The sequence below is a fragment of the Lytechinus variegatus genome, chromosome 7, assembly GCF_018143015.1.
Source record: "Lytechinus variegatus isolate NC3 chromosome 7, Lvar_3.0, whole genome shotgun sequence".
In the NCBI taxonomy this organism is placed as follows: Eukaryota; Metazoa; Echinodermata; class Echinoidea; order Temnopleuroida; family Toxopneustidae; genus Lytechinus; species Lytechinus variegatus.
In genome coordinates this window covers 39,102,702-39,125,980 of record NC_054746.1, presented here as the reverse complement: position 1 = coordinate 39,125,980, position 23,279 = coordinate 39,102,702, and the positions used below count along the sequence as shown (strand labels likewise).

Genomic DNA, 23,279 nt, shown 5'->3' with positions numbered 1-23,279 from the left:
CATATTATTTAGCAAATGTGATTGTCATTACTAGTGGTAGTAGTTGTCTCTGGAACATTTAAGAAGTAATTATCATTAAAATAACAGTTACCAAATGGGTAAACTTTTAGACATCAAGGACAATTCAAGGGGGAAAAACCCCTGTATAGTTATGAACATGATTTCCAATGCTTGCATTTCAAAGTTTTATTCTGAAAGAAAATGCTTATTGGTACTGTCATAATAATGACATATATATTTTTTTAATTTTCATACATTATATCTATTTTGCTAGTTAAATTTTTAAATCACATTAGACCATTTCATTTTCTGATATTCTTATGTCCTTTAAGACAGTCGTGATCCTTTGCAGATGAACAAATATAACGTTAAAATAATCTTAGGGGTTCATTCATAAATTAATATAAGCTGGAATATGAAGTTTACCACCAATTTATGTTATATTTACTAGTATTTTGTGTCACAAATGTTGATATGATGTTTTACATGAATTTTCTATCTTGCCACGTGTATTAACTATATTTCATACCCCACACCTACACACACATGCACACACAAAGAAAACCAGCACCCTCTACCATCATTTGTGTAAATTAGTATATATGGTTTGAAGGGGGGGGGGGTTAAGATTACCATTAAGAGCATTTAATAATCTAATACCATTGTACAGGATTTTACACCATGCATATATATTAAGAGTCAAGATGTTTTATTGCAAACATTACTTGGTTAAAATTACAATAAATCTGTCTATAACATACTGTACATACTATTGACAGAATACATGATATTGTAATAATATATACATGCAGTTGATATTTGAATACAGTATAGAATGTTTTAAAGAATTGAAACAAATTAAGATATTTTTCATTCTTACAGGAATGTTGCAAACTGAAGACCAATAATGCAATCAATATTGTATAAAATTTTACATCTTTTAGTAAGCTTCATGGAATTTTCTCCAAAATGCAAATGGTTTAGGTGACCTCAAGTTTAAAGATATATCAGATTTTAGACATAATAATGTAAACTTCATTTTGAGATGGATATAACTGTACATAATATGTTTATATTGAATGTATTTGAATTAGAATGGCAAGGTTGTTATTTTACATAACAATAATCATGAAATCATTTGTTGTTTTCATAGAAACATTCATTTCGCTGGCAAAGTCATGTCACATTGTGAACAAATAGGATAAAAGTGTATCTTTGATTTTTTGTATTTTCATGTCAAAGGTTACTCATTGTTTTTCCTTCAAATCTTACAAAAAAAAATCATAGAAAATAAGATTTTAAAAATGATCTTTCTCAGTAAATGAAAATTCATTCATATTTCCTGTTTTAATGAGGTAATATTCTGCTATGAATATGCTACCCAAAGCTAGATTCTTTTATAGATGTGAGCTCATCCATAGCTTTGCAAAATGTGAATGTGTGGGTGTGTATGGGATTTGTCTTGATATATTTCATTTACTTTCATACTTTAATTCAACAAATGAATTAAGACTTTAATACCAATATGATTACTATCACAACATGAATGTAGACAATGTTGAAATATTTCATCAAAATATGCAAATATGAATATGGATGGATTATATTTTTGCTTTGTCAAAGCATCTATTAACAGCTAGAAAAATATCAAGGGCAATGCATAAAAACAAAATAAAACACAATAACAACAATTAGATAGTAGAGAAAGAGAGATCAAAAGAGATGGAAAAGAGAAAAGTATGTGTTTGTCATGCCAGAAGCTACTTAAAAGTTATCTGTATTAAATTATATGTAATTTTTGTATTGCAGAGGTGGTAATTAAACAAAATTGGTAATAATAATAATACACAGCTCTATAAGGGTTCATGTAGTCATGCTTTCTAATCAGTGTGTATATCATTTCTCTGCCATAGTTCTATCATTGCATGTTTATCTAAGTTTTTTAATGGGAGTTCAATTATTATTTGTAAATGTGATTATTAATTTGTTTTCTTTATTATTACAGCGGTATACTTGTGCAAACGAACTATGCAAAACAAATCAAGGCTAGAACTGGCAGATTATGAAGCAGTAAGTATAGTCTACAAGTATTTGATAGTACAATTTTTTATCTATTTCTAAGCCATTTTAGTGGAACAAGTAGATACACTGCTGTTTTTCATAACATGAAAACTGTCTGAAATTTTCTTGATTTATTTTTACTATTACCATAATCAAGATCACAAATATTATGATATAAAATGAATAAACAAAATAAGTACGAATGAGCACAAATGGAAAATACTGAGTCAACACCCCCCCAAAAAAAAAAAAATTAAACCTATACTTTCATAAGCTATAAAAAAAAAATTGGGTAAAATTGAAACGCCACAAGGGTAATTATGTGTCCAACCAATTTGGGGCATTATTTTACCCAATGCGGGAAGCATATTGTCCAGTAAGGTTAAAAAATAAGCAGCAATTACTTTAGATTCGGAAAAATTGTAATCACGCTGGATAAACAAAATATGCCCAAAAGAAACGCCCAATGTTGTTTGGACACATAATTACCCTTATGGAGCATTTTTAACCAATATTTTTAGAGTGTATGACACCCATAAATGATTATGGACAAAATGGGCCCTCAGTTAATGACCCATACCAAAGCTAAATATGAAATTAATAAATGGGAAATACATAAGCTAGTGCAACAAAAGTTTTATACATATTCACCGGGAGACAGCTAGTATTTTTCATAAGAAAAACTTCAATACTTCAATTTTTTTTGTGATTTCATTGTTAGGCGGCTCTCATTGGGCCAAATTTGCTATGTCAGGAAAGACTGTTGCATATAATTTCAAAGCAGATAGAATTGTAAGCTGCACCAAATAAGCAGGTAAAGAAATATAACAAAAACTGGTCCAATGCTGTATATTTCATAAATTCAAAGTTTTCAGGAAAAGATATTTATAATATCTCTATCTGATAGAAGTGAAGAAAATAAGATGCGTAATCTGAAAAGCAGAAATATCACCCTGTTTATCTGTGTGCAATGCTATGGAATCACAACACTTCTGACACAACTGGCATCACAGCCTTTAGGCTGGTGAAAATCTGCAAGAAAGCAACTTTTCAAAGCTCGTTAATTGGAGCTTTTCTTCAAATTCTCAGCTGGTAAGCGATAAAAATTCACAAAGCTTGCATTTCGGTGTTAAGTAGTGGTTTTTACTTACAATATATATTTTGCATGTGTAACAATAATTCATGTCAGTAATTATTCATATTGTGTTTATCTTCTTTTTCAGAGTAACATTTTATTTTGTAATTAGAATTAGTTGTTACAGAGCTGTTTTTTTTTCTTTCCTCATTAAGGAAAATCTGGCCAAACTGCAGCGAATGTTTTCCAGAAAATGGGAATTCATTTTCATGCAAGCAGAAGCACAAGCAAAGTAAGTGTTACTGTCATTAAATTTCTCATTACTTTGATTTTTTTCTATAATAATATGTATCAAGCATGAATTTAATATTAACTGCTGTTTTCTTATTCTGTTTCACATGCATTGAGATAAATAACAACCTTGTGCTTTTTGTAGTCTTGCAAATTTTCAGCAAAACATAGACATAGGCAGAGTAGATAGTACACTGATTGAAATACTTTGAATATCATAAACATCAAATATTCACCTTGTTTTTCTGCTTCTCTTTCTGTACATGTTTGTCATGAATAATCATGATAATAACAACGTAATTTTCATTTTGTGCACATCACGATGTGTGCTTCCAAACAACTTTACCATTATTTTAGACATCCTTGTACTATAGAGTTTGTCGTTTTTTGAAACCTAACAGTGTTTTTTGTAAAAGAGATCAATGCAAAGTATTATTTCATGCGTTAAAATGCTTTTCAATATTAAAATAGTTTAAAGTGCGTCATAAATCCATCTTAAAAATAAATCTGCCAATAACTGATGGAAATCTTAAAAAAGGGTTATTCAACAAGGATACTGTGAATGTCTTTTGATTGTACTTTCTTGTTTTTCTCTAGCAGCTTGTTTACAAGTCTAAAAGAAGAATCATGTCAACAATAAAAAAAAACTAAAGGTTTAGCTTTATGGGGTAAACAAGCTACTAAAGGTATAAAGGAAGGGATGCTTAAAGATGTTTTCAATTCATCAATTTAGTTTCATTTATTGGAGAAAATACCTTTGGAAGGTTTGTCATCAGGGGTTTATCTTTACTCAATTTACCTATATTAGGGGTAGGCATCTATATTCAGGGTTTTTAATCAACTCTTATGGGAGCATTTAAGAGTGAAGTACTAACTTTATAGTGGCTCCTGAAGTAGTTCAATAGTTTTGTGGCAATCATTCCAAATTTCCTTTATAAAAGAGAACACAACAGTTCATTAATATATGAATATGGTGAATTTCTCTAAAAAGATGCCATGGTAATGAACTATGAGACTCAACATCAGTAGCAAGACCATCTCTTATCTTCATACAAGACAACTACGTCACATGACCCTACGCCATTGCTGCGGCTTCTCATCTTCATAATGGAAATGCTTGGCAAGAGCTTGGGGGCATCACACGCTTACATGTAGACTACAGCACACACACAGATAAACACACGCAATGTATGAGACACTCGCATTTATACACTTACTCATTCCCACTTGCATGCTAATGCTAACACACACACTCACACTCTCTCTATCTCTCTCTCCCACACACACACACACACACTCAAAGCAGACCAGACCTGGTAGATAATAAGGCATAGTGTAGTTCAGTACACAGACATACATTCTGTCTACCAGAGCTTGCATGGCCAGCCGCAAGGAGGCTCTGAATGTCATTTTAAATGCGTGAGACACATGCTACTGAATGCAATGCAAAACTATACTTGCTAACCTTCCCTCCTTCTCTATACACCCTTGTTGAATTTAAGATCAAATCTTACATCTCTAATGGTGGATGTCTGATAACGTGAAACTACAAATTGCTGATTAGAAAGGGAAAAGGGAGATATTTAGGATACAAGAAAAATGGATCTGTCAGCTAAACCAACATAGATTGAAATTTATAGTAAATAGCTCATATTTTTTTAACTTGAGTATAATAGCATAGACAGGGCAAGCTCTTATTGAATTCATGAAACTTAACTATCAACTGTCATCAAATGTTGCATCAAAAGCCATTTCCTCATAGATGAGTGTAATAGTTTTTTTTTAAACTGTGCACAGTTGGTGCAGACTTAATGTAAGCTGCTATTTCTTGTTATTTATTTTCCATGAAGCTTGATGTAACTATCAGGTATTCTATTTCCTGTAATCAGGTTTGGGATGTTTGAAAGTAAAGGCCACTTTACAAACTTATACCTGTATGGAGATGCATATATTTTTTAATGCATGCTATGAATCTGGGACTCAGATCTTTATGTCAGCCATAAACATAACACATGGTATGATGAATTGAATATACATATGGGTGACTTTGACTGAACATGACCTCTGTATAAACTGACAATATTTCAGTTAAAAGTTTAAATTTAGATTATAATGTTTAGGTAAAAATATTTGTATTACAGTAGTTATGCTATTGATCTACCCTAAAAATAACTTCATAAATAATGTCTTAATATTTTTGTCAAAATCTGTAAATGTAATATTTCTATTGGCAGTGACCTTTTTATGAGGTTGAAATAATATGTGAATATTAGGGGAAACAGACATTAAAGGAACTATTGGTCTGAACCCCCCCCCCCCTTCTGCTAAAGATGTACACTGACAATGATCTGGATGTTATTGACAGTAAAGTTAGGCCAATATTCTGCATAGTACAAGAATTGCAAACCTTTTAAAATTGGTACAATCATTATTTAATAAAAAACAAAAAGAATACCCTGTAATAATGTTCAGTGTATGATGGATTTACACCAAAAGAATTTTCTGAAGTTACACATCATCATGATCGCATCTGAATAGGAATAGATCTATTATTTTCTGAATCACCATGTACATTTCCTACAACATCTGTCCATTTATAGATATTTCTGAATATTATAATATAAAAAATTATGATAAATCATTATTGCTGTAAGGAGCAGTAGTAGTAGAAATTAGTATTTGTACTATTATCATTATTATATGATTAATAATTCATTATATGAAATCTAATGAAGATATGAACATTGTCCAGAAAAGAATGTTCATTCTTGAACACGACTAATAAACAACACAATTCTTAACACATTAGTAAATATTCAAAGAGCAGCGTATTTAAATAATGGACAAGTCAATAAAATAAAAGAGTCCATGATATATTGCGTTTGGTGAAATTATTTTTAGGAAAATGCTAGCAAAAATGAAATATTTGAAGCAATTTGAGACTGTAATAAATTCATAGACTGAGGCGTGTGTCTATTCAGCTTTAGACTTTGCTCTAAGCATTACAACTTGACACAATTGGTAGGTAAACAAAATTGATGGAAATAGAACTGATTATTGCAAAATAGAATTTACTAGTTTGATAGTATTGATACTGTTGCCAATACTTCCTTGATATTTGACAAAAATGAAAAAAAAATGCTAGAAAATATTTGATATACATGTACATTCAAAATCATATATATATGATAACAAGAATGATTTCATTTGAAAGGAAGGCAAAAGGATATCTAAAATAAAAGGAAAATATTGTATAGCTTGCAGGCAATGATTGAATGATAAATCAAATCCTTGATATAGTATTTCTTCCAAGTAAGAAAGTGCCAGACCATTCATATTATTGCACTAAAAAGACAATGAATTACATTTTAGTGCAATAATGACTCCTTAGGACACGACAGTATAGTACATTTATGGATTTGTTGTTGAGGTACTGATATATTCTCCCAGTGTTTATATTATCTCCCAAGCATTATCTACCATGCAACCTTGCAAATGTTACCTTTTATTGAAACATTTGACTCATTGTGCAAAAATGACAATTGGGAGGGATTTTATGTGTTCATTCAAATATGTAGTTTTTGTGCAACATCATTTGACTTGAGATGTTTCTTGGGAGGAATCAGTGATATGATGAAGTACTTATTATTCAGTGTCTTCCTACTAAATAGAGTTTTTTTTTCCAGTGCTTCCATCATGGATGCATTAATTTACATGGTAGATTTACCATTTGAGTAAGCTTGGTGAACACCATTAGATACCATTCACCAGTTTATAATTGTTCCCATGTATGATACGACTAACATGAAATTGAACTTCCCTAATACTTATCTTGTGGTAATCCTTTTCCAGGGTGGATAAAAAGAGGGATAAGATGGAAAGGAAAGTGTTGGATAGTCAAGAAAGAGCATTCTGGGATGTCCATAGGCCTGTACCGGGGTGTGTTAACACTACTGAAATGGACATCAAGAAACTCAGCAGAATCAACAGAACGTTCAAGAAGAAAAAGGTAATTTTGTTACACATGTGCAAGAACATGATTAGTACCACATACATTCATTGTTGCAAAATGATAATGGTCTGTAGCCCCATACAGTTCAGCATTGCATAAGGGTTTTTTTAAGACGATGCACGGATATGTAGTTCTGAGCATGCCGATCATAATAATAATAAATAAGATTTAAAAAGTACATTTTCTTTCTTAATACCATGCTTTTTCACATGTTTGATGATTTTGCAGTAGATAATTGAATGTTTAGTTAATCAACATTATCTTGAGCACCACCAAGATAAGTTGATAAAGTATATGCCCAGTGTGACATTGACTGTACTGATACTGTACCATATACCGTACATTATGGTGGGGGGCAATGCCATTGACAAGTGGATACCAGGCACAAAGAAACGCATAAAAGGACCTCTTTTTCAAGATTGGGCATGTCAGTACATGACGTAATAAGGGTGTCAAAAACATGAATATACTGAAAAAAGGGTATATATATATATATTTCGCTAGGAAAGCTACATGTTTATGATCAAATTTGCCAGGTATGAAAAATACTAAAATGCTTTATAAAGGATGTACTTTTTGCCCCAACACTACGTGTTTGTAGTCCGATTTGAGTGAGGTGGTACTAAACCCAACGTAAAGCCAACATCCATGACATAACAATAAAAATATTGCTGTACACTACTTGTTTAGGAAGTCAATTCAGGAAATACTTGTCACAGGTGCAATACTTGTTACAGTTAAGGTTTCACATGCCATTACTTGTTAAGGGGTGCATTTTCAGAATATAGAAAATACTTAGGGTTCTTTTCAAAACCCCATGGTTGCGCCTGGTATCCACTCGTCAATGGAAGTGGCCCCCCTAGGACATTATGCTGTATACTGTACATGTAGTATTCAACCTGTTTGGAGAAATTTCTCAAATATATAGAAATAGCGAATCTACCTTATTTCAGACGTTTCTCATCTCCAAGAGGAAATTCAGGGTTGTCAGTATTGTTTTATCAATCTGTCAACCATGTGCGCCTGCAATCAAATAATGTGGCAATGGCTTTCTGCACTAGGATTCAACCTAACCATCATTAGTATTCAACCTAGTAATAAAAGATTGCACTGTCTTGCAAACTGCCCTTGCCCCATCAGACTATAGACTAGACCATTTGGGAAGAGACCAAATGGGAAATTAGTCAAAGCAAGAAACTGACATCGATCCAGTTGAGCAATTTACACCATTTGAGATGCACTACTTACTATCAGTCTGATCTAGTGCAAAATGCCATTGCTGCTTAATTTTATCATCCATTCATACAGTAAACATATTGATAAAGAAAATACAACAGACTACCCTGGAAGTGAGAATGGTCTGAAACTAGATAAATTCCCTACTTATAAATATTTGGGGAAGTTCTCCAAATGGGTTGAATACTGCTGGGTTGAATACTTACTAGTGCATGTTTGGTATTCTTAATGTCTACGTTCAAATCAATAATGTCTAATAATAAAAATCAACATGCTCTTAAAGATAAATTCCAGTATTGGTAACGATCTCAAAATGACTTTTTACGGAATCTAATATAATGACCACCCAAGTGTCTGTTTGTATGAATAAAAAATATGTGCCAAAGGATTCTGGAAGAAATTGTGTAATTGCTGAGAAATAAGCAAAATAAGCGTGGATTCGGTCACTTCCGTCGGGTCTTTATTCCAGCAATAATAATGCACTGTCCCACGTGTGCCTATCTGTGTTGGTGATCTTCAGCGTGAACATTTTTCAGCGTAGATTTCAAGATTTCACAAAGTTCAGTTTATGTTACTGTACCAGATCTAGATCCTCGATGATATACTGACAATTAAGCCTGGTCTTACAGACTTTCTCATGAAATCAGTGTTTACTGCAACTACTGGCATTTCTCTTTAAGCATTCACAACCTGAATTTCTAAATGCTTAATCAAATCAAGTCAGTAATATCCATGTGATGCAGACTGAATGACCACACCGATGACTTTGATGACAGCCAAACATTCCTAGCACCTACAGTAAATCTGTAATTATGACTTGTCAAACAGAATTTTGATTTAATGAAAGAAAGTGATTTGAATTTATAAACATTTTGCTTGATTTGAAGAAGCCAGTGTAAAATAGATAAGCATTCAATCAGCAGTGATGACAAATAAAGCCACATATTGTGTTTCTACAATTATACCTTTGGCCACATTTTAAAGGGATACCAGATTTCAAAGAATTTTTTTTTTCAATTTCATGCGGAACTATATTACAGGAATGATGGATATGAAACGAAAAGGACAAATAGGAAATGTACTGCAGTGCTACTACTTCTGCTACTACTACTTCTACTACTACTACTACTACTACTACTACTATTACTACTACTTCTTCTACTACTACTACTCCTTTACTACTACTACTACTACTACTACTACTACTAACACTACTACCAGTACTACTACTACTACTACTACTACTACTACTGCTGCTGCTGCTGCTACTACTACTCTACTACTACCACTACTATGTCTATTATTGTGGTGCTACTACTTCTACTACTCTTACTACTACTACTACTACTGCAACTTCTGCTTCATTTCTTACCGGTACGACTATTGATTACTACTATTACTACTACTACCGCCACCAATTACAAACATAATAGACTATCTTCAGGATTTTGTTACATGTATTTATTATCACATGAAAAACAAGAGAGTACATAGAACATGTGTGATGGTGTGTAGCCAAATATTTGTTACTTCACCTAAAGTTAAGGTTAAGTAATAATAACTTACAATATAAAAGATTTTATTGTAGGTGTCATGAAACAGTACAGAAACCATAGATAGGATCATCTAAGTTATTTTGTTTATTTTTGGAAATTCAACATTTAGATCAACTCTCCAAGTGAAGATGGTGATAGCAGATGTCCGTCAGATTCAGACATACAATCAGCTTCAGAAGAAAGCAAAAGACAGGTAAAATCTACTCTAATTATAAGTCATCAGAATTACATTTCATATTCATTTTCAAGCATTACACTTTATTATATTTTGATGTCATGTTCAATTTCAAAATAAATTATTGATTCTTTTGCCTGTGATCATGTTATTTAATGTTCTCATTATTCTTGTCTAATTGGAATCATCCCTTCATTAAACTTCAAGTTGATTTACATGAAACTTGATGAAATGAAATTGATTGCACATATTTTTCCGTTATTGGTTGAGGAGGTCCATTTTGTACTGTTTAGATTATAAGAAATGTCCTCACATTTTTTATTTTTTATGGAAGGGTAGAACTAAGCAGTAAATGCAGAGCTTGATAAATATAATCCTAAGGAATTTGACATTATCCCTAAAACTTGTTTGTGAAGTAATTATTTCTTTGTGGTGCTCCCAAATAAAAATCACTATATACCACATTTTCATTTAAAATAAAATGCTGTGATGATGACCCTTTGAAATGAATTTATATGTTACACTTGGTTCAGTAAGGCAGTCCTTTCCTTGGACTGCAGCTAATCTTATCATCCACCAGTAAGAAAGAAAGGTGTTATGAAAGATCAAATGATGATTGCATAAAATGAGAATGGGCTTCACATAATTTATTTTATTTGTTTAAATGAAAACATAATCATTTTGAAAGGTTAAGAGTTATGTCTGTGACATTAGGTGATTTTTCCATGTTGCAGAGGAGTAATATAATCCATTAAAGCTTGATATGGTTGGTTACTATGGTAACTCTACTCTGCATGATTCTTTATCAATATACATAATGTCTCTCAAGACATGTAAACATGAAAATAGATTTGATTTTTTTGCATCCAGATTATGTATGGCTACAGCTTTGTGCTATTTTATGTTTCTGAATTTGCTATATTCAAATGCCCAGCAAACAAAACTGCACTTGTGCTTGATATACATGTAGCCATACTGAAAAAAATCAGGTTAAGGAGAGAGAAAGAAAGGCAATTGAAAGAATGGAACGGCTTGATAAGCATGCTTGGGCAGTGATTATTGTGACATTGGTGATGGTTGTAATAATGGCTTCTGTTCAATATAACAAATATATAAATACTTAGGCTATCATTATTAGCATCTAAAAAAGGGGAAGAAAATGTTTAACTCCACCATGATTTGTAAGATGTATTTCTATTACATACTTTTCCTTAAATTAAAAATTGCTTCAGTTACTTTGAAAGTGTACCCATTTCTTGTTTGGATTATTCAACTTGTTAATTACTTGATGAAATATGCAAATCAAATGCTTTCCTCATATTACTATTTTGATTGCATCTTTATAAATGAAAAGACCATAACACATTTTTCATGGTTTCAGTTACTTAATTCATTGAAGAGATGAGTATGACTCAAGAGAATGTAATTTTTCAAATTTTATGCAAATTTCATCAAGATAGTATTCTCAATCCTATTCCCAGCATACAGATTGCAATGATCTTATTCAATCATTTATGTATTTCATTATATATAAATATTAAAACTCCCGATACACTTGGTTTGAATGATTGGTTACTTTATTTCTGGTGCATTGATCTTCGTTTTTCTCTCTGTTTCACCCTTTCTTCTATTTTCTCAACTGTATGTCTATGTTGGTGTAAATCCTCATTGTATTCTTCATTGCCTTAACTCCCTTTCACTAACTCACTCTTCCTCATCATGTGTCAATGTTTATCTGTTATATTTCTCAATTACCCTCATTTATCTCCTTCATAATACTTTATTAAATCATTCATTACTTTTAATCTGATTATCATTCAAATACTTGAACAATCCATGTTTTCATTCATTTGTTTGTCTGGATGTATTTTCTTGTGGTTTTGCGTTACATGTCGAGTCATTCACCCCTTCTCATTGAATATAACATATATTGTCTCTATGTTCTTCTATTTTCTATGATTCCTATTTTGTCATTTTATTTTATCTTATATTTTGAATGTATTGATATATGTGTCTCCACACTTTCCTATCATTTTTTGAACTATATTGTCCATTACTCATTCTGTGAATCTTAATTTTCTTCTTATTTCTGTGTTCTTTCTTTGCTTCACTCTATTGTCATTTATCTGTTCTTACTGTTGTCATTTTGGTCATCCCCTTTTCTTTTAGTATGTTGCTCTGTCTGTCCGTCTCTACCTCTCTCCTCTCCTCCCTAATCTCAATCTATATCCATCTGTCTATCTCTCAACCATTGTTGTCTGACCTCTCTCGTTCTGTTCATCAACTATTCCATCCTTCCATTGGTCTCCAACAGGAGTCTTCTCATCATCATCATCTGCACTTTGCATGTTGTTCACCAATTCTCTTCCTCACTCGTAAGGTATGTATAATTGATTCATCGAAGGTGGAATGCAGGCACCTAAAGGCAGTAAATGCATGCTTACCATCGGAAATGCTCCACTTTACATGAATTCCATAGCCATATCACTTTATTTCAGCAGCAGACATTTTCAAGAAAAATCCAATAACTGGCATATATGCATCATTGTTGGTGGTTTGGACTCCTGACTTTCATACAACAGGTTGTGGGTTTGAGTACCAGTCATGGCATTAATATTTCTTTTTGCAAGAAAGCTGTCAACATTGTATGGCACTCATTCCAGGTGATGCGAATGGGTACTTGGCAGGATTGATTGCTTAAATGCACTGATCATTCAAAACTTAAGATTTTGCCATGGTCCTATCTTCTCTCAGGGATTGGATGTTTCCTGAAAATGTTTGTGCCTACTTCCATTCTGCTGCCAAATTCAATTTCATGAATCAACAACGCATGTAACTTCCAGTGATTTTGCTGTGCTCTGTAATGATATGAATACACTCATAAGTGATTTGTAGATAGTTCTGAGGTTAAATCTCAAAGTATACTGACACTTTTTAATGATACTTGTAATAAAGTATAATTGCATGTACCTTGTTAAAGATATGCTGCCACATGTAGAAAAAACTAACTTTCCTTTTTAGTTTACATCAGAATTGTGTATATTTTCTGTTAAATTGTAATTAAATTTGTGTTGTGGTTCAAGTGTTTAACTACCAATATAGGCCATATCATATAATTTCAAGGCAAATGTATTTCTAATTTTGGTAAATTCAGTATGTCAAATACGACAACCCCATACACTATGTAGTCCCTACTTATTCTTTGTCAGTAATAACTACAGTTTCCCTTCAACATACTCATTTTAATTTGCTCTTGTTAACCCAGTCAATAACTTCCCATTGTTATTAAACTATTCTGTCTTGACTCATTTCTGTATTCATAAGTAGAGTAGTTACCTTATGTGGAAAATAATAAAAGAAAAACATGATTTTGTTCTGCAGAAGAAGTTTCACAGAAAAAAAAATATTGAAGTTCTAAACAAAACCATGCTGTAACGTATATGTAATATCCTATGTACGTGCTAACAATGAACATATATTTCCTTTTGATTTTTATTTATATGACTTGTATATCTTTTATATCTATATGACTTGTAGTATTTTTTTTCAAGGAAATGGTTACATAATTTGATTTTTCTGAATTTTACTCTACTTATTGAGATATAATTATCTACAGCCTGGACCATCCCTTTAAGAAATTTATTAAACAAAATTATAGAAAAATTATTCAGAGAGACGAATTATGTTCACTCTATATAAGCTCTGAACAGAAAAAAATTCATCCAAAGTTAAAAGAGAATTAATTTGAATTGAGAAACTCATGTGAACATTGTAGAATGGGTGATTTTTTTCAATAAAAAAAATCGGTGCCAATGTAAAGAAAAATGTGCTTCATTAAATTAGACTGCTTTAAAAAGTAGACTTATGATGAACTTAAGAAATTCAAGTTTCTTCTTCTGATCCGTCCCTTAAAATAAGAGATTGTTGATGATAATGAATGACTGAATAATGAATATAAACAAATAGAACAGTATATTTACAAATAGAATAATTGAATTAAGAAAAATGGTATCTCATACTTTATTAATATGGGATTACCAATATATCGTTATCAATTTAACCAATCAGCCTAAACCTTGGCTGGTCTAAAAGACATCATTTTGAGACAATCGCATTCAAATTTTTGATGTTTTTCTGAAATAACCTTGTGCCTTGAAAGAAACCAGAGCAATTATTTTTACCAATTTGAAGCATTAATTCTATCCTTTTATAATTTGCAACATTTTATTCAAAATTAGACTCTATTTTTTTCAATATTTGAAATAAAGCAAACGCAAGCATTTCAGAAGATGTAAATTTTTATGAAAATCAGGGTTTTTTGCACTTCATAAAATCACTTTGTTAAATCACATGTATCATGGTCACTATTTTCAGCGACATTAATCATCATTTATGCTAGTTTGCAAAATTCACTAAATGCATAGAAGCTCAACATCTAGTTCAGGTTTATTACCTCTGCATACAAATCCAGAGACTGGTTTAGTATAAAAACAATGGTTAAACACGCTTTGTAAAATCAAATGAGGGGGGATATGCCAGTTCCTGTGAAATTTCAATTTTCTCTTATGCTTTAAATAATAAGAATTCTGTCTCTATGGTAGGGTTTCTATATATGCAAAAGTCTCATTTTTAAAAAGTTGACAAAAGTTAGGTTTGTGCTGGTTCATAAAATCACTGATGATATATTGGACATACAAGGATTTGGCATTCTCATTGGTTATTTACTCTTAGTTTGTTGTTGCTATGGCTCTAATTTTCTCATTAAATTTTGTAGTGAATCTCATGCTTTTTCGTCTGATTCATTGTATACACTGTTTCATCCATATGTATTTCCCCTAGAGAGGAAATTGTAATGAGTACTTTTTAGACAATTCAATATTTCTTTCTTTCAAAATATACATCAAACAGTCATAACCCCCATTTAAATGCATTAGCCCTTCGACATTTCCTCCTGTATTACACCTAATAAAAAAACCCCAATATTTCATCTAATTTGTGTGTGTTGTGTATACAGTATGTAGAAAGCATGTACAAAATTAATCAGCTTTGTAGTTAGTTATAACATTAGTGTTGGCTACTTCTACACCAATTTACTGCTGTGATTTAGATTTGTGTTCATTTAATTATATTCAGACTATCACTTATCAGAAATCATCTTAATACAGTTTACACAGATCTGTCTGAGTTTTCTTATTCACACTATATTAAAAGTAATAATTTTCAAAGATTATAACGCTGGTCTTGATATAAGTAAAAACACATGAGAAAATTCCAATATAAAAATTTCCCAAAAGATTGAAGTGGAATTAAACATTTTTTTAACAATTTGCTAACCCATCCACCTGCATTACATGTTTCGGAAAAAAAAAAATGGTAATGATAATGATAACTGCTAAAAATAAAATGCTAGAAATTAAAAAAATATTATTTCTTCTACTAATTTACATACCACTTAAGTAGTGAAATAGTGGTATTGTAACAATAATCATTAACTAAATTTTACTAGTAATATTACTATTTATGATATTACTCATGAATATACATCCTATTTCACTTACATAACAAATTATCTGAATTTTAACCATCCAAAATCAATAGTTTATGTGAAAAACACCCATGAATTCTGTGACAACATTAAATTACAATGAACAAACACCCATGAAATCTACACATTAGAGTTATTGAAATGAAGACATTAAACTTTATTCTAATACTACTCTTGAAATATTGTTTACTTTAGGTGGAGATGTTGAAAGCAAGATTAGAAAAGAGGCAGTACAAGACATCTAAGGTCGCAGAACTGTAAGTATATTTCCTCTTTATACTCTATAAAAAGTATATTGACTTAGCTTCTCCATCAGAAATTCAGGAAATCATCATTTCACAGTATCATTCATATTTAATTCACAATGTTCCTATATGCCAAATCTTTGTGATTGTTTAGTCATAAAGTACATGATTAATCATAGAACCACTGTAATTGCTAACACAACTGACAGTATGTGTTCATAATTTCTTTTGCAAATTAAGGCTTATTTGTAAATGTGCTTTTCACAATAAATTTGGAATAATTCTGTGCTAAAAATTCATACTCATATTTATATGTCTTTGGATGAAAAGGAATAGTCCAGGGGGGGGGGGCTACTCGAATTATAACATGATACCTATGTGTCACACCAAAGTCAAAATAGGGGGCTCTGGAACTAAATCTTGGTCTTAAATATTGGGAACTCTGGAACTGCTCTTGAATCAACGATTGCTTAAAATGCAATACTTTGGAACTAACCACATAACAGATTGGGTCTTCAGAACTCATATGACTCCGATGCACCGATTGAGCTCGCCACCCTGACCTGCTGAGTAGGTCATGATAGGCGCGCCCTGGCAAGAAACCACAAATTTTAGGGTCTCTGGAACGAGGACAAATAGGAATATTTATGGCATTCTAAACTGGTGATGCTCTGGAACAAAAATTTAGGCTAAAAATGGGTGTCTCAACAGTGGCAAATATGTATCATAGTACCACAGATAAATTATTGTTTAAGATCCCATTTCACAAAACATAAGTCACACTTGGTGATCGTGCATCTGCACTTGCTGCCCCCAAACTATGGAATAGCCTGCCAATTGATTTAAGAAGCTCTCTTCAAATCAAAATTAAAAACATATCCCTTTAGTTAAGAAATTATGTTGTGTAGACATAAGTAAAAAGAGCTCTGAACAAGCGCAGCTGAATATATCCTTATAAAAGCTGCGCTATATAAATTAATGCTTATTATTATTATTATTATCATTATACTTGGAAGGCCCAGAGAATACTTTATGAAACAATATAGATTCTGTGTAATGTGTGGAAGGTACTGCATGTGTTCTAGTACATTTTCCAAAAGTATAAATGAGTTTACCTTGGTAACACTCTTTTTACAATTTCTAGGTGAAATTTTAGCTATCATGAACCATTACAAAATGGGCATATATTGGAGTTACATGACATAAGGGGGAGCATGTGACATCACAAAATCAATACTTAAAAACTGTATAATTCTGTTAAACTTTTATGAATGAGTTTGAAAAAAAATTTACTCATCAAAAATCACCAACAAATGAAAACATATAATGAATACTTGAACAATAATATCCCACAAGAATATCTTTTCCTGCATAATTTCCTGGCCAATCATGATGAGTGTTTATGGCTTGGATAATCAAGGTATTCTTTGAAGTGATGTAAAATTTTGATTAATGTCAAAGAAGGCATGGCCACTATGAATGAATCAATCTGTTAATGAAATCATAATCATACATGAATTGCCATAATCTTCATTGAGACATGAATTTTCAAATAAATTGGTGTTTTTTTTAGGTATTTTTTTTTCAAAATCACTTGGTAAATCGATACTATTGAAGTGCTTTTTTTGCTTGTGGTGCATCTACACATATTTCTCCACCTACTTATTTTTTCAGTTGCTATCACATGATCTTCAAAATACCAGCATAAAGAGATTAGATCATCTTGTAACTAGACCTTTGAGTTGATGAATGTATAAACAAATCAGCCAGAGGGCAGTATGATTGTATGGCTTAGAATACAGGTCTCTGGCACTGGTTTCACTTTATCTATGTTTTCTTTTCTTTTTGTAAATAAATCTATTGATGATTATCAATTTTAGACCATCCTGCAGTGAAATGTTTCCATATCAAAGTATTATATGATGATTGATAATAGTTAAAAATTAAAATTAAAAAAATCAATTCTAGTTTCATTTTTGCTTACTTTCTTCTTATAGACAACTTAAAGAATTGCAAGGAAATAAAAACTATACATAAGTCTGACACAAGAAAATAAAAATATATCGAGGAGATAAAACAGATTTGTTACCCCCCCCCCCCCCCGTCAAAAAAAATCAGTATCATACAAAGTGAAAGGATTAAAAATTCTGTGAAGATTTGCTATTGCCCTAAAAAATATGTCACATGAAATAACAAAAACTTGTAATTGAAATTGAATATTTATGTGATGAAAAGAATACAGAATCAATATAAATGGAAAGATAAGAAAGGAAAGGAATACGGAACATGGCACTTAATCACATTGGAAATAAGATGACGAGATATAGATGAATAGAAAAAGAAATAACAGCCAAAGAAACTAATAAGAATAGACATGAATATAAAAAGTGTGTAGAACAATATAGGCCTGTTTGGATCATTTCTTACAATTTTATGGGAACATGATGATGGAATAAGAATGTTAGAAAACAATACTATATGATTGAGAAGGGGAAAAAGAAGAAAGGGAAAGAGACAACTACAGAATATTTCAACTATGAAAATAATAGATGACAGACAGAAAAAGGAATATTCTACTGGGGGAGAGTTAAATGTGAAAAGATTAAGATAAAATGAAAAATGATGAAAAAGATGAAAAAAAGTTAAATTCAGAGGAGCTGAAAATAAGTATAAGATTCAGATATTAGCAGAAATATATTGCGAAATGGATTATGACACCCCCCAACGTTCTATCCATTCACATTCTCACTTCCAACTGTAATAAAGCAACATAAGAATAATTTCCTGATTTCAAAAGAAGGTGAAAATTATCCTTATATAAAGCATTACATCAACAGCTGTGCTGGAAATATTACATCGCATGTAAAAAAGTTCAAAAGCATTTATATTATTTCATTTTCTGTGGAAAATCAGGTAGAATTTTTTGTGTAGATGATGATAATCATAACCTGGTTCAAAATAAAAATGGTCAACTTCATTGGTTATTTGAGTAAAGGGAAAATAAAAAAACATGTGGTTGACATTAGTTTGTTAGAGTAAAAAGCTAGAGGTGTAATTCTTATAGATGAAGTATTTCAAAAGTAGAAACTCAAACAATCTACAGTTAAGTTTGAGAGCACTTAATAACATATGCATTATTAATACTACAGATAATTTTTTATGTTAACATTACTTGATTAATGTTGTAAAAACCATAGGCAATTACACCACATGATTATAAATGCATATTGGATGTAGCTACTTAAGCCTCTTTACCTGTCATATACATTTCCTGCTATGTGCATTATAAATCAGTATTGTTACATTAAACCTTCATTTGGTATATATATTATTTCAGTTGGGTGAACGTACTTACAGTTATACTCTAGTTGAGATAGACTTCTGATATAAAGGGTAAAATAAACATTTGAGGAGCTGTTACATAGAAATAGACTACTCATAGGGTAATTAAAATAAACAGTGGGGTACTTTACATTCTGAAACCACATGAAATGTTTTTATAACACCAGTCGTCCATAAATTTTTGAAAATTACTCATGAAAATGACAAATAATAGAAACCAGAGAATAATATATTTGAGGAAGTGTACAGTTTAAATGTTTTTTATTTATTCAAAACGAAAATACGTTGAATATAATGGAAATACTAAAAATGACTTAGCAAGCAGAGATCACAATAGTAAAACCCTCTTGATCATGGTTCAATGCCCTAGCTTTCACAAGGATATTCAAAAGTTGACTATAAAACACTTAATGGCTAATCTATTCATTCTCCAGATTACATTCACAAAAAGATGGAAATCCGCTTTCTTCAAAAGTGTTGTATGCATTAACAATAACACAATAGTAGAGGATGAAGAAATAGCCTTCGTGAGAATATCTAGTGTGGTGTGTTTCTAGGTGACCAAAAGTATTAGTCATACTCGTCCAGATGATTGAATTTATAGACACACACAATGTACACACAGACACGTGTACTACATTTCCATGGTTGGCAGACTGGAGGTAGAATGGTATAAGAGGAAACAGGAAATAGTTCCAAACAATTCCCTCCCTCTCTCCCTCCCTATGTCTCTCCCTGGTTGGTAATCTAAGCCATGCATACATTGTAATATACTGGTCCCATCAAACTTCTCTGAGTGGATATCATCTACAATGGTTGGAGGAGCTTCTTGCTTCATATTTCATCTTGTACTATAAGGATGGATGTTTACAAAGACCATGTGTGATGCCCAGGGTGTGATGTGATTGTTCAGAATCAGAAATTGCCATTTGCATGTGTGCAATCTGAGGAATACACTCACATGGAATTCAAGTGAATCAAATAAGTTGAAGATCATGGTCTGATTTGGCAAGAAGTCATTATTACCGAGGTCATTGCGAGGGGTGTTTCTTAATGGATTAAAGATCAACCTTGACTTAGAGCTAGGCTATGGTTGGTAAACTACTCATCTCAATCGATAAAACAGATCAACAGCGAGACTAGTGCAGTGTCCAGAGAGTCAAATAGTGCTTACACTTCACTATTTTCTCTGATAGCATGCATAGTTTGATCGCAATTCACACAAGGATATCTACATGTGTTGCTGAATTACTTCTCACAATATATGATGTATATGTGATTTGATGTCAAATATTATAATATCATCTTGTATTGCTGACTGAAATATGGTAAGAACAAGATTTTTACTTAAATAGAAGGGAATGTTCAAATTCATACTCTTGTTTTATATTTAAAAATATGTAATCTATATCTGAATAAGGGCATTTCTACTTCAAAATAAAGAAAATATTTCAACTGGATGTTTCTTTTGCAGATGCTGGATACTTTTAATAGAGAAATATTAAATGTGATTGAGTACATATTCTATTATGGTCTTTCCTAGTAACCAAAATAAAGCAGTGACTGCTGAATATGCAATAAAAACTTGGGACAGTAGAAACATATTTGTAGCAAAGATTATTCACTGACCAAAATATTTGGGAAAGTGATGGAGATTTTTTTTCAATGGAATATGCAATTTGCTTTTATTCTTTTTTTTTTTGGGGGGGGGTTCATTCGGTGTTGTTTGCAAAGTGACCATGAATGGATTTTGTGCGTTTCCCATCTTTTAACCCAACCCTCTTTTTATTTCTCTCAAACTTTTCCTTTCTAAATCTCTCCCCTTTCTCTCTCCCTGTCTCTTTTTTACCCTTTGGTGGGGTAGGCCATTTTATGTTTTTTTTTCTTTTTATGTTTTGGATGTCTTGTTTCCTGTAACTGTTATTATTTTTGCAAATGTATGTAGGCCTATATCTATTATTCCAAATTCAATTGAGTATTTTCTTTGGCCTTCCATCTTGGCAGTGCATGGGGAAAATTCCAACTTTTGGACAGTTGACTGCTCGACTTAAATTTTCTTAATAAACTTGATGGAAAGAAAAATGGAAATTGAGAGAGAGATAGCAAATAAAGAGGGAAAATGAGAATAATTAAGTCTTACAAAGTAGTGCATTTAACTACTGAAATAATATGAACATACTAAACATCAATTTAAGATATAGAGCAAGAGAAGTGGTGGGGGAGAATAAAAGGGTATTGCAAGTTCATTTTGGGGGCCATTCTGTCATGACTAATAGATAATTTGAGTGATTCACAAATATAATATCATTCATAGCTATATAGGAATTACAAAATTATGATGTGAGCCAAAGTATGTTTTAATGACCAAGAACAACAAGATACTTCACTTGAGACACGGAAAAAGAAATACTGATCATGTTCAAGAGGGCATTGATACATCTTTACATAGTACTTTGAAGATAAGAAGTAAGTGAATTAGTGTTTGATTCTGCAAAGTTGGAAAATATCATTACAAAATGTACAAACTGAATCTTTTTGACATGCACTTCAAAAATGCAAATGTTAACAGCCATGATTTCCCAGTCCAAAGCATTTAGACTGTTAAGTTAATGTATTTTTTAAACAACAAGACATTTTTAGTGAAAGTCCCGTACTAACGAAAATACTGATTTAAGAGATGCTGTGTAAAATGGGCTTAAGTGTACACAATCACATTTGATGATCATCTCTCAGCACCAGTAGTTCTGATCACATAGAATAAAGAGATAAAAGTGAGACAAAAAGGGAAGTCAAATGATTTTAATTCAATGATAGAATTTATAATGATCATTTGAAGGGTAATTCAAGTAACCAATTGTTCATGATTTGTTGATGTAACGATATCACAACCTAATCACCACGCTTATATTTTGATGCCCTATACTATTGAATTAAAACTTTTGTTTACATGTACACTGTATATGAAGAATGGGTTTCAGTTTCGTGTAACTTTTTTGACTTAATTGTATCGAGTTCTTCAGTAGCTATGGTATGTACAAACACACTAATATCTTAATTTGTGCTTGTGATTGTATATAGTATTAGTATGAACAAAACAGGCCTACCAGCAACATTGGTTTTATGAAGTCTAACTGTTACCAGTATGCTGTGAAATTTGTTTACAGGATATATTGCATATAGTGCATACTACACAATGTTGAGTTGAGTGATATATCCATTGTACCCTTGTTGTAACAGATGCAGTCTTCATTGTGCATATGTGATATATTTGTATAAAAATGAAATCATGTTTGAATTTGGTATGAGATCAACAAGGGGTAAGTAATTCAGATACATGGATGTAAGTACAACAATGATAGTCAGTCTGGACTTAGATTTGATCCATGGTGACATTTCATAATTATGATTGGATGGTCTGTTCAGTTTTTATGTGGTATTTAGTGATTGTGTGTGTGTGTGGGGGGGACCAAGAGATGACATACGAGTTACAGTCTTTATGTGCCTTCATTGGATTTGTATTAATTGGCTAATGTGTTAATGGAATTAATGTCATTTTATTCATTTTTCCTAAAATATTTTTCATATATATACAGATTAATAGCATACTGTCAGCAGTATCGAGATTACGACTCGTTTCTCTCAGCGGCAGAGCTGGGTCCAAATCCTTGGATATCAGACGACACAGCATTGTGGGAAGCTGCCTCAACTATGTGAGTATAATGTATACCAAAAGTATTCAGG

The 23,279-nt window shown here is 31.8% G+C and overlaps 1 protein-coding gene across 5 annotated transcripts in view; it reads left to right on the top strand.

The window, feature by feature from the left end:
• LOC121419247 (regulator of G-protein signaling 7-like) overlaps positions 1 to 23,279 on the top strand; it is a 71,177-nt gene that overhangs the window by 24,308 nt on the left and 23,590 nt on the right. For 4 of the 5 annotated variants that reach the window (XM_041613625.1, XM_041613627.1, XM_041613628.1 and 1 more), the window contains exons 5-11: positions 2,006 to 2,070; positions 3,352 to 3,428; positions 7,280 to 7,436; positions 10,341 to 10,424; positions 12,721 to 12,786; positions 16,147 to 16,208; positions 23,132 to 23,248. In XM_041613625.1, the coding sequence (XP_041469559.1) occupies positions 2,006 to 2,070; positions 3,352 to 3,428; positions 7,280 to 7,436; positions 10,341 to 10,424; positions 12,721 to 12,786; positions 16,147 to 16,208; positions 23,132 to 23,248 (628 nt within the window). The remainder of the gene's footprint in view (positions 1 to 2,005; positions 2,071 to 3,351; positions 3,429 to 7,279; positions 7,437 to 10,340; positions 10,425 to 12,720; positions 12,787 to 16,146; positions 16,209 to 23,131; positions 23,249 to 23,279) is intronic. The other variant, XM_041613629.1, reaches the window with a different exon arrangement.